This window comes from Pteropus vampyrus, unplaced genomic scaffold (assembly GCF_000151845.1).
Source record: "Pteropus vampyrus isolate Shadow unplaced genomic scaffold, Pvam_2.0 Scaffold228, whole genome shotgun sequence".
Lineage (NCBI taxonomy): Eukaryota > Metazoa > Chordata > Mammalia > Chiroptera > Pteropodidae > Pteropus > Pteropus vampyrus.
In genome coordinates, this window is record NW_011889009.1 from 1,071,830 (window position 1) to 1,084,134 (window position 12,305).

Consider the following 12,305-nt stretch of genomic DNA (forward strand, 5'->3'; position numbering starts at 1 on the left):
CGGGGGTGGCCCCAGCGCGATGGCGGGGGCGGCGGGGCTGATGGCCGAAGTGAGCTGGACGGTCCTGGAGCGAAGGGCCCGGGCCAAGCGCTCAGGTTTGGCTGGCTGGGGGGATCCCCCTCCCCAGCACCGCGGCCGGGGCTTCCCGCTCGAGCGTCTGGGGCGGGGGGCAGGCGGGGGTCCCGGAGCGAACCTGTGCCCGCGTGTGTGCCCTCGGAAAGCAGTCGGCGGACCGGCCTTCTGCCTGAAGTCCTCCCCCTCCTCCCTAGAAATTAGGTCACCCCGTGGATGTCCCCCAACTCTCTTTTGTGTGTGTTCCCCTCAGAAAGTAGGTGGTGGCGCCGACTTCGCCCGGGGGCTTCCTCCTCAGAAGTCAGACGGCGGCCACGCTCCTGGGAACGAGTGTCCTGCTTAAGTGCGTTCTTCCCCCAGAGTCAGCAGCCGCGGGGTGCGAGCTGGTCCCGGACCCCCGCGGCCGCTCGTTGCCTTTTACATTCATCACAAGTTCCAAGTCCCAGTTGGTTATCTGTGTGGTGGAAATTGGGGAGCGGGGGGGCGGGCGGTCAGGGGCTCAGGCCACGAAGCGGGTCACGCCGAGTATAGTTAGGGCTCAGAAGGAAGTAGATGCCTTCCCTGGACAAGTGCCCCCAAGGCGCCTAGTTAGTTTCCAGTTGTGGCTCACAAACCCGGGGCCACTGAGGTCACACGACCCTGCCGCACAGGCCGTTGTAACAAGTTCGAGTGTCCTGAACTGACTTGTTCAAATTGCAAAGTCACGACTTTGAAGTTACCACTTGTGGCTGATAGCTCCTCTGAGAGCCAGGATTGAAACTTCCCTGCCCCGTGGCTGGCTGGATACAATCTCTAGCTAAGCGGGTGCCGGTAAACAGGAAAGATGGTGGAATGACAAACGTTCAACTAAGAATCTTCCCTTTCAAAGGGCCGATGTTTCTCTTTGTCAGAGCTGGGAGGTGCTGATGTCAAGGTTGCTAGTTTAAGAACAGCCGAAGGCATGGCTCTAGGAAAACTAATTCTGCATTTGTACTGATGTTAAGAAAGTTTTTTCTCAGCCAGAACGTTACCATTATATTTTGGGCTTTTCCCATTTTTGAAGTTCTTAGTTGGTTGTGCGCACTCTGCCCACCCCCCTTTTAATTCGAAGAAAACATATAATTTTATAAATCACACAGAAGTTTCCTCAATCTTTGTTGCTGATTTCATTGTATTTTTAAACCTGAAAAAAAGTTCTGCACTTATTTACTTAAGGTGATCTCAAAACCACCAAAAAAGTATGAGAAGTTTTCAAAAAGTAGTCCTTAGTACATTTTAGTGTCAATGTGGTTACTTGGAATAGTCACATACAGTTTCGTTTCACACTTTCTCTTAAAATTTTTGTGTCGTAGTGAAGTACTGAGTTGACATCTAACAATATATCTATCTGGGCTATAAGGAATCTATAATATCTGGTCACAGAGTAACCACAGCTTTTCACAGGGAGCTGTAAACATATTTTAAAAGCATTTCTCTTCCTTTAATAAGTATATAGATAAGGTTTATTGTCTTCTCCAGTCTTTATTTGCTCTGAAATGCGTGTCATAACAGTAAACTTTGAAAATCTGCCATCCCTTTCTTAACTGAGAAAAAAATTGTTTAATTTTACTTAATTATTGTTGAAATCAGTCACTTAAATTCAGTTACCTGTGCAGGATAGTTTAGTGCACAGTATAAATGTCGGGTATACCTATACATCGTAGCAGTAAGAGATACCGTTTGAAGCCATTACTCCAAATTAGATGAGGTTTCACATTCTTCTGGTAACTCCGAAGTACAGACTATAGTTTCTTGAATGAATCATTGACTTCCTATGTCATTAAAAACAATCAACCTGATTCTTGTTACTTTTAGAATGTGTAAGCTGAGCTTTGTTTGAAACTGGCACTAACCTGACTAGGATAGAGACAGGGCTGCAGAGTTCTGAGCATTGTTACATAGTAGCATAATCACTTCATTTCTCAATAGAGGATGCTACTCTTATGTAATGTTTAATAAGTGGATATTATGTATCTCCTGTCTAATCCGTATAAGCAAATGTAATTTACCAAAGCAAAGAAAATCAAATTTTCAAGTCATAAAAGAGAAAAATAAAATCATAACCTCAATTATTGTCTTTGTTGCACACTGCCTCGTGTTATAACTGCTCACACCGCTTTCAATTAATCTAATGCTGATGCTTCTAACCTTCACTAAACAGTTGTGGAAATTGCTGTAGTTTAGCCTGTGGCGCTTATGATTAGAGTCAACAATTTGAAATGGCCAGCTCATCCGATGCAGCCGTCTCTTCTCCACCAGCTTTCTTGAGGTCTGGTAAGTGCGTAGACCCCAAAAGGGTCACTTGGTAATTTTAAATACCTTTGTTTCTGAAGTTTGATGTCACCATGTGATAATATTTTGATTTTCTATCTCTTTGGCGGGCCCACACCTCGACAGTGTTCTGCTGTCGTGAGGCTCAAGCTGGCTCTGTGTGTTGAATGTGGCCTGTCGTGTTGTTTTTGTGCGGGCGTGAGGGGCCAGAGTTGGATCTTAGTTGTCAAGTGGGTCCATAAAAAGCTTCTTAAATGATCTTTGTCTCTTTGCATAATGGAAATAACTTCTGCGAGTTCGGAATTTTTGGTCGGCGTCCCGATTATTTACTTTGCATCAGCTCTCTGTGAAGTAGGTATTTTTATACACATTTTCATAGACAGGAAAGGGACGCTCACTTGGCAAAGAAGTGAAGCAACTTGCCCCAGGTCTTGGGACCATCATGTGTCAAGGCCACGTGCTTGGCCTTCCGTCTCATGGCATCTTGATGTAAGGGTTGCGGGAGATGTCGAGGCAGTGACTCTTAGGCTGTCAGACTGGTGAGACCCCCTTGCAAGCTAGCCGAAAGCTGTGGAATCGCTCCCCAGACGAGTGCCCAGGACATTGAAAACCACATGGAGGAGGTTTATGCATCCGAGAAAGACCACGTGTGGCTTCCTGTTGGGAGCCCAGGCCTTCGGGTGTATCCAGTCTCACTCTACAGAGAACAAAAGGGCAATTTTTTTCAGTGGCCTTGGAGCTGAAATGGAGACTGAAGTCTTTAGGGCTTTTTCCTGTATGTTGTGACCTACCTTGGGCCATTCAAAACCTGTTAGTGTGTGAACACTCTGGGAGAAGCCTGTTGGCAGGAGGCCGCTTTTTCTCTGGTGTACTTTAAGCAGAATATTCCATTCTCGGGACTCCTTCACGGGGAAACATGAGAGCCAGCCTAACTAACAGTGAAAATGTTTCATTTTGGTTTCCCCATAATCATGCCGAAGCAGTTCTCTCTTTCCACTTAGATTTCAAGTCTTGTTTTGGCAAGATTAAAGAGAAAAGAAATAAGAAATAGCTTGGAGAAAAAAGGAACAGGAGATTAAAAAGCTTATACTTTAAGGAATGAAAGTGATCGTTTAGTTGTCATCAACTAAATGACAAAGTAGTACGTTATATGTAACACTGCTAATTGGTTCCTGATTTCATCTTTGAACTAAGAGAACGAGAGGACATATGACTTTGAACTGTGTTTTCTTTCTTTTAAGCACCAGGCCCTGTTTTTCATTCTGGTTGTCCAAATAAGGGTGTGATGAGTTCTCGGCACGAGCGAAGTCATTTAGCGGTTATGGGAAAATAGAATGCTAAAGATAAGCTTTATGCACCAGTAGTCTTGGAAATTTCAACACCTAAGAACTGTGCTTTAACATTACATAGGGCTTTCAAAGGCATTTGCAAGAAGCTTTTCCAGTACTGGATTATTAAATTGAAATAGAATGCACCAAGAAACAAAATAGAAAATTCCCAATTTCACTATTATAAGCCATTTTAAAGACTGATTCCTTATAAATGACTTTTGATATTTACACTTTTTTTGGTTCCTATAACCAAAACTTAGAAATGACTCTAAAGAAATACTTAAAACTTTTATCTGTTAAAGTAAATACTCAGAGTGGTTTGTGTTTATCATTTATTTACTAATTTAGAAATATTGCATTTGCGTTGCAAGTGATTGTTTTCTCCTGTTGGACGTAATTACTGTAGAGTAGTGTTTTAAGGAGTCATTTCATTTAACAGTCATTTTAAAGCCTGTCCTGGATTCCCAGCTGAGTTTTCCCTGGTACTTTCGGCTAGAAACTACCCAAGGTTACCAAAAACGAAAGCCAGTATCTTGCTTTTGGAAAATAGCTTCCAACGTACTTAGATTATTTTATGCATCTAACCCTCTTTACTGCTCTGGGATTTGTTTCTGATATTTTGGTTTTGTTTCTACTCTGTGGAATTCAGTGTGTGTCCTGCATTTCTATGTGTGCACGCTTGACTTATGTTCCGACTGCTGATGCGTCAGTATGTGCTGTGATGGATTATGATTTCTCTTGTTTTCACTGCTTAAATCCAGCGAGAGATCTGGACGTCTAGGTTTTTCTTTCTTTCCTTGTATTCTTTAAAAAAAAAAAAAAAAAACTAAAAAAAAATTTTCAATTACAGTTTGATAAAATATTAGTTTCAGGGGTACAACATAGTGATCGGACATTTATATAAGTTACGAAGTGATCACCTCAATAGGTCTAGTATCTAGTGGACGTCCAGGTTTTTCTTTAAAGAACCTTGGGGGTGAAATGTACAAGGCAATGAATTTATAGGCAGAGTTTCACAATCAAAATAAATGAATTCTTAGAGAAGGAGTGTGTCATCCAGTACCTTAGGTTACTTTGATTTCTCATATGACTGCTACAGTTATACAATATATTAGTTTGGCAGAGTTGGTCAGCTATAGTGGTCCCATCAGCATTACAGTTCAGTTATTGCGAGAGGTAAGAAATATCTTGGCACTTTTATTTTAGATGATAAGATGATTTAAAAAATTACTCTTTCTAGGGGATAAGAGGTATAGACTTTCAGTTATAAAATAAATAAGTCACAGATGTAATGTACAGCACAAGGAAAACAGTCAATAATATCATAATAACTGTGTATGGTGACAGGTTACTAGACTTACTGTGGTGATCACCTCATGGTATATAAACATCAAACCACTATGTTGTACACCTGAAATATAATATCGTATGTCAACTCTACTTAAATAAAAAATAATTTATTTCCTTTGAAATTAAAAAAAAATTACTCCTTAAAATGAAAGCGTAATCTGATCTTTATCTTGGCTAAGTTTACGGCATCTAAGTGAGTTTATCAGCATGTGACTTGAGTTTTTTCCTCTACTAATATGTTTTCAAGTTCTTTGATTTAATTTCCTTTCATCGATTTGGTTTGATGGACATATCGATATCCGGTAAAGTTTTATTGTATATCCTGGACAAAACTCAACTTTTTATTTCACATGTCTGACACACTCTTCCTTTTAGACATTATATAGTAGCCCCGTTTTCAGCCTTATTTAGCAGTCAACTAATCCACAAAGTTCTTGTTTGCTTAAAGAGATGGAAGGCCGGAGGCTCCTGCCTTCTGTGGGATCATGTCCCCCTGTGAGGGCCAGGGGAAGACTCCACATTTTGTGTTCAGCTCTGCGGGAATCTCATCCTGCCTGTTTACTGCCCACTTGCATTTTTTAAAATTTTATTTATTTATTTATTTGTTTGTTTGTTTGTTTGTTTGTTTTTTACGCCTACAGCACCTTGTCTTCCTAGGTGGTCTCCCATCTAAGTACTAACCAGGCCCGACCCTGCGTAGCTTCCGAGATCAGACAGGATCGGGCTTGTTCAGGGTGGTCTGGCCATAGACTGCCCTCTTGAATTTGAGCAAGTTACATCTTTGATACTTGGTTTCATTTTCTGTAAAAATAAGGATAATAAAACCTGCCCGGAGGGATCGTTGTGAGGATTAAATAAGATGTTATATGCAAAACATTCACTATTTAGAGCTATAGCTGCCCAATACATTTTAGTTCTCATCTTTTCTAAAAACACGTGTCTTTTACAATATTGCAACTTATGCAGAAACAGACAGGGTTGCTTATCTTGTTCCCTCATTTTGATACCTACCCATCTAAGTTGCCATTTGATTAAGAAAATTTGGGCTAAAATACATTTAGCTCGAATTAGATTACTCGGAATGTAGCTTTTCTTTTACTCTGAGTCCACTTCATTTTTAATAATCGCTGCAAATCTAAAGCAATTGTTTCTGACAGTTTCTATGGGCACTCCTGCCAGACAGCAGGAGAGCAGCCATTATTTTATGTATAGTTAGAAGACTTTTTTTTGTCTTACGTGGAAATGCATTGGGTTCCCTTCAAGTAGGATGGACTCTTCGGAAGCACTCGAAGATCGTTTCCTGCTGGAAGTTCTGATCTCTTTGTACTGGGTCCTGCCCTGTAATCTTATAAGATTTACGAAATAGAGGCCACACGATATAGTTTAACTCCCTTGGCGTGAATCTCATCGACCTTAGAGCTTACTCTCTTTCTGTGCTATTACCCTTAGCAAAGATGACGCTTCGGGTTTGATAAGTGACACGGCTTCATGAAGAGCACAATGGCTTGTGTCGCTTCTTTAGATCGTGACGGAACACTCACGCCGTGCATCCTAAAAGCTATTTTCCTCGCTGTCATCTCTCTCATCGGTCTTCTGTGAAGCTAGCGAAAAAGGGCCGGTGGAACTCCCTAGAATTCCTGGTTCTGATCCACGTGCCTACTGGACATTTCCAGACGGGTGTGTGATGGGCCTCTCCAGTGTGCCCTGGCCGGAACAGGACTCTTGACTTTCTACTCCTCTTCTAACCCCAAACACGTGCCTCCCTTACTCTTCTCCATTCCAGTAAACTAGACCGACTCCTTTCAGCTGTTCTAGCTAAAAATAGAGGTTCTTCTTCTTATTTAGTTCACTTATAAATCCTTTCTACTTCATCTCCAAAAATGTATACCGAAATCTGCCTGTTCTCCAGATGTACTCATACCTCTCTCGTCTAAGCCACTTCCCTCTCTGGTCAGAGGAGACTAGCAAGAAGGCAGGGAGCAGCTGATGGCAGAAGCCACATGTATATGTCTCTGTCTCTGTGTGCGACGCCTCGCACAGCACACAGTGCCAGGCACATGCACACTCAAGCCCTGTTTGATGATGGAGGGCCATGAAAGCACAGATGCGGCCTCTGTCATCAGGATTCAGAACACGTGGCCACCGTGATGATGCATCAGTCTCTCTCTCATCTGTATACCATCTTCCACTCAACAGACTTTTAGAATGGGGCCCATTTCACACAGGACAGTTCTTATATAAATCTATATCTTATTTTTATGTCATTACAATAATTTCTGTTCATATTTTAAAACGGCAGATTTGCCGTTCTGTTTTTGAGGAATAATATGCAAATCCGCACAAGATGCTGCCACATCTTTTTGTGGTTCAGGCTTAAGATACATATGCACATTTGATTTACCTATTAAAAGATATTGGATTTGTGGGAGATATAAAGCGTTTTTTTTTTTTAATTGCTGCATACTTATGCAGTCAGGATATGCCATTTATGATTTTTGGGGTTCTATTTTTAAATCTTTGAGTAGAAAACAAGTTAGCAGAAAACTGTAACTGTATATATTATATACTTGGTCTTGAAAATTTGGAAAATGCTTTTTGATGGTTCATTGCAGTTTTCTGTGGTGTTTTTTTTTCTAGTGTATGTGCTGCTGAAGTGTGCACTCGACGATGTGTTTTTAATAAATTCACAGTTCTTATTTTTATCACATTAGGCCTCGGCTGCCTTGCTTACAAGTGGTTTTAAAAAGATGAAAACATTGTTGCTGTTTTTTATTTTACTTTTTTCCCCAAAGATTTTATTAGTTTCTTTTTTTTAATCAGTAATGATATGACTGCATCTTAGTCTTTTAAAAAGAATGACTCTTCGTTTTTAATTTCTTGATTTTATAGCTTGCTTCTCTTTCAGCTCACATTTCACAAATTTCTTGAGGAAGTTGCTTTTTATAGATGAACAGATATGGCACATTAAGTAACTTCCCAAAAAACACAGCGAGACTCTTACATGTATAATTCAAATTGCCATTTTTATAGGTTTTGATATGTTATTTGTCTCGTGTTCTTTGTTGTCCTTTTAAATATACATCATTAGCTTTCAGCTTGTTATAAAAAGGTCACAAAGCGTGTCGTCGTACCTGCTTCATCATCATTAACCTCACGCCATTTCCATGGCCTTTCTTTTTGGCTATTTAAGATACAAGTCTCATCGCTCAGGACTGAATTTTTGCAAATATGTAGGCCCTGGTCGTGGAGACGACCAGTCACGCTCGCAGTTGGGTGCCAGACCAAGTCTTATCCCTCAAGCCATGGAGGCATTCTGGCGAGGGCGGGCAGGGGTCGGGGTGAGGCCGGGAGCCTCAGACCCCGCTTCTTCACATACGTGTCTGCTTCCTGGTTTGTTCCAAAAACATACTCATGTCAGGCGATTAACTTGTCTTCTTGATCACGTTTCTCCCTTCTTCTGGAAAGACATTCTATATATTTAAATTCATTTTCTATGTGTTTACATTGACTTTTTAGGCTTGTTCAAAAATATCCGATGGATGATTATAGTTATAAATGATCAATATGTCAAAAAGATGACCTTGGCTTTCTGTGAGTTTAATTAGTGGACTATTTTTTTCTGTGGAGTTTTCAACTTAGAGGGCATCTTATTGTTTGTTTGTTTATTTGTAATTTACACGTAAATTTTAAAGGGCCTCTGATTTCGGATGATTTCAATCTCATCTTTATTTTTCTATCTTCCTAATACGTTTCTATCATGAATTTTCATCTGCGTAACCAAATGGCAGTTGTGTAAATCTAACACTTCAAAAATTAGGGCAAGGGACTAAACTACTAAACCTACTGTGATCCTGGATTTTAAATGTTTTCATATAAGCATTTATCGATGTATTATGAGGATGGAAATTTTGTCATGTCTCACGTAGCTCTTTCGTGTGTGTGTGTGCACGTGTGTGTGTAATCATTATATAAGTATTTTTACTATATTTTCTCCCCTTAAGCAAAAACAATATAATTAATAAGTTTTAGGCAACAGAACCTCCTATGACTGAGTGGTTTCAAAACGGGCAGCGCTGTTAGGTTCTGACCAGCTTGGTGCTATAGATTTGGTCAGGTGACTTCATCTAGAGCTGTGTAGGAGAAACTTGGATCTCTAGGGCAAACGCTCTGTGTCTCTGTCTCGTCTCGCGAGGTTTGCTCATGACGAATGGGAAATGGCCATGCTCCACTGGGTGACATTTCAAACTTTCCCACTTCTAAATACATTTTTAAAATGTATTATTTTAAAGATAATTTAAAGATAATTATTTTAGAACTCTTATTTAAAGATAATTATTTTAGAACTCTAATGTAAACAGTTTCATTCGATATTATGCTAGGCATTGGAAGAGTATTAATTGTTTCTATTAATATTCTTTCTGCTTTGATGGGAATTTTTTTCATTCACATAGAGCCCCTTTTAAATATGGCTCACATTAGCTAGTTGAATTTAGACATGTACCTTTTGTTCGTGTTAAGCATCTTTTAAATGGTCTGCTGATAACAATGAAGTTTCTACGTTAACTGTTTTTAAAATAGAGGTATTTACAATACGAGCTCGTTTTCTTAGTTTACATATTTCTGAGGGTAATTATCTTTGCTTTGTGGAATCTTTCCATGAATTTTTATGTCGTTTCTATCAGTTCAGAGATCCCTGTGTTTTGCTTATATTATCTTGTTTTCATGGTAATACACAGCGAAGCTGAATTAATTTATCATACCCACTTAATCCCAATTCTCAATAGGCTTGTAGCTTTGATAATAATCATTTGCTCAATAATTGCAAGGATAAAAAAATCCTAGCAGGACGTAAAGTGAATAATTATCATTTAAAGGAATAAAAGCGGTTTGAGGACTCTCTCTTGCCGTGTTACACTCTGTGACATTGATATTTGCCCCTAAGGCCTGTACCACATTTAAGCCTTTCCTCCCCCCTGCATCCCTGCCGTCACCATCTGAATTCGAGGCTCTGGGACGAACATTGTAACCAAAAGAGGACCCTGGTGGCTGTGCCTCCCCACTCTTCCAGCAGTCCAGTCCTTCCCTTTCTAAATCTGGGTCATGTGACGCCCTCATCTAAACCTCCCCAGTGGCTGTCGGCGGTCGGGAGGATAAATGCAGGCCTGGAGCGTGCCGGTGGGCGTCCCGCGCGGTCAGACGCGTGCATACCTGTGCAGCCTCCTCGCCCACTTTAGCTCTGACGTCACTGCACTCTATTAGTAAGTACGTACCCGCCTCCTTTCTGGGTTATGAAGTTCTTCAGGTCAGAGACTGAATCGCTTGTCGCTTTTTTCCATAGCCCCTGATATAGGGCTTGGTGCTGGGGACTTCAAGTTGAACGAATTAATGAATCATGCTAAAAAGAATTAGTATGATTTTGGTACAGAATGAACTTCCTAGCACTCTGCGCTATCTAATCATCTCATCTTTTTAGTTGGCGAATAAAATTTGGTGAATTTATTTCATTTTTGAATAAGGACATTTTCATGTGAGATATATTTCCCCTGCTGGTCAAGCCCAAGAGGTTCAAATTCAGCTTTAAAAGGAAGTGTAATAAATGACGCGAAACAGACCTCAATGACTATAACTTGCGACCGAGGAGGCACTCTTGGTGCCCTTGTGACTGTGGACAGCGTCCCCGGGGCCGGCCTATGTGGCTCTGACCGGCTTTGCCCCTTGCTCAAAAGCCTTGAGCACTCTGGGTGTACCGATGTTTGCTTTTCCCGAAGGAAACGGAAGAAATCACACAGATTATTCATCTACGTTGTTATCAGAATGTTTAGTTTTTCATGCATAGAGAAGATCAACGCTGTTTAATAGGCTTTGTCTATTACAATGAAGACTTCACCTAAGGTACCAGGAAATTTGAACTTGGCATTAAATTGCAGAACTATAGTAAGGAACTATAGTAACTATAGTAAGAGTCAAATGACAGACTTTTAAAAGAAGTGGGAAGAAATTAGCTTCTTAAATCTGTCATTTAGAGCAAAATCAAAATTTGCCAGAATAAGAAATGACAATTCATTCTATAAAAGGCCTGAACACAGTGGTAAATAATGCACGAGAGAAAAATCCCTGTTTTCACATGAGACCTCTGCAGACCAGAGCCTAACAGTTACCACATCTGTAACTTAGGCGAGAGCGCTATTCGCCTGAGCACGATGGTGGAAGCCTCTCGTTCTCACGGCTGATACGGACAGTGCAGTGCAGTGAGCAGTACTGGAACTGCTTGCAAAATAGCTTAGTATCTCGGGAAGAATCGTTAGTGCAGTATTTCTGATTTAAACGTTACCTTGGAAGCATATATTGCTGTGAATCACTATTATTTTCATATAAGTAATGAAATTTTCAAGAGAAGACCTGAAAGAATAGCTATATATACTCATATAAACAAAAGAAAACCCCAAAACAGACTTCGTTGTTAAGTCCTAGCTCTTCTATTTGCTAGCAGTATGACCTTGGATGCCATTTAACTTCAGTTTTAATCTGTAACATGAGAAGAATAATAGTGCCTATATAATACGGTTATGAGGATTAAATAAGATCATGATATAAAGCTCTCAACAAAGTACTTTGCACATGAGAAATGCTCAAATAGCGTTAGCTGTTTTTATTATATGCTGGTAATAATGAGATGATTATTATATTATTCTTTACCTTTTTTATCTCTGGCTAAAAGTGGCTTTACATGTTTATGGTCAGTAAGAGTGGCATGTTGCATGTTGACAGCGCCTACAAAGAGTGGTGTTCTGTGTGTACTGGTAAGTGATATTAGGATTAAGCAGTGTCCTTCGGGACATAGAGGCTAAAATAATAAATGTAAATTAAAAAAAAAAATCAGATCCCCGAAGAGGGAGTCAGGAGGTCATGTGTCTTCCGTAAACTAAGGGGCTTAGCCAGACACTTTCTCCTTCAAAATATTCCGACTCTTGACCACTGACGGTCAGGGTTCAGGGGAGAATATTTTTAGGGTTTTGAGACCTAGGTTGAGGGATTTTAAGGCAGATCTTACAAGATGGGGACCCAGCTGGGACTGGGCAGCGTTGGTGGCCTGATAGCTTTGGATTGGTCGTGAAGCAAGTCTCAGTGAGCGAGGGGTTAATCTTGTTGCTAAGCTTTTGGTTGGTTTGTCGTAGTACCTTCCAGGAACTGTTGAGCTGGACTTTCCTAAGATGACAAAGCTGCTCTTTGATCTTGAGCCCCTCTGCTTCCCTCCCTCACCCC

General features: G+C 40.6%; 1 protein-coding gene and 1 pseudogene across 1 annotated transcript in view; one reads left to right on the top strand and one right to left on the bottom strand.

The window, feature by feature from the left end:
- The first annotated feature begins 6 nt into the window (after positions 1-6).
- Positions 7-12,305, top strand: part of PHKB (phosphorylase kinase regulatory subunit beta) — a 122,740-nt gene continuing 110,441 nt past the window's right edge. The window contains exon 1 of the mRNA XM_023519650.1: positions 7-95. Coding sequence (XP_023375418.1) covers positions 20-95 — 76 coding nt within the window. The 5' untranslated portion in view covers positions 7-19. The remainder of the gene's footprint in view (positions 96-12,305) is intronic.
- On the bottom strand, positions 5,675-5,793 carry LOC111728797 (annotated as a pseudogene).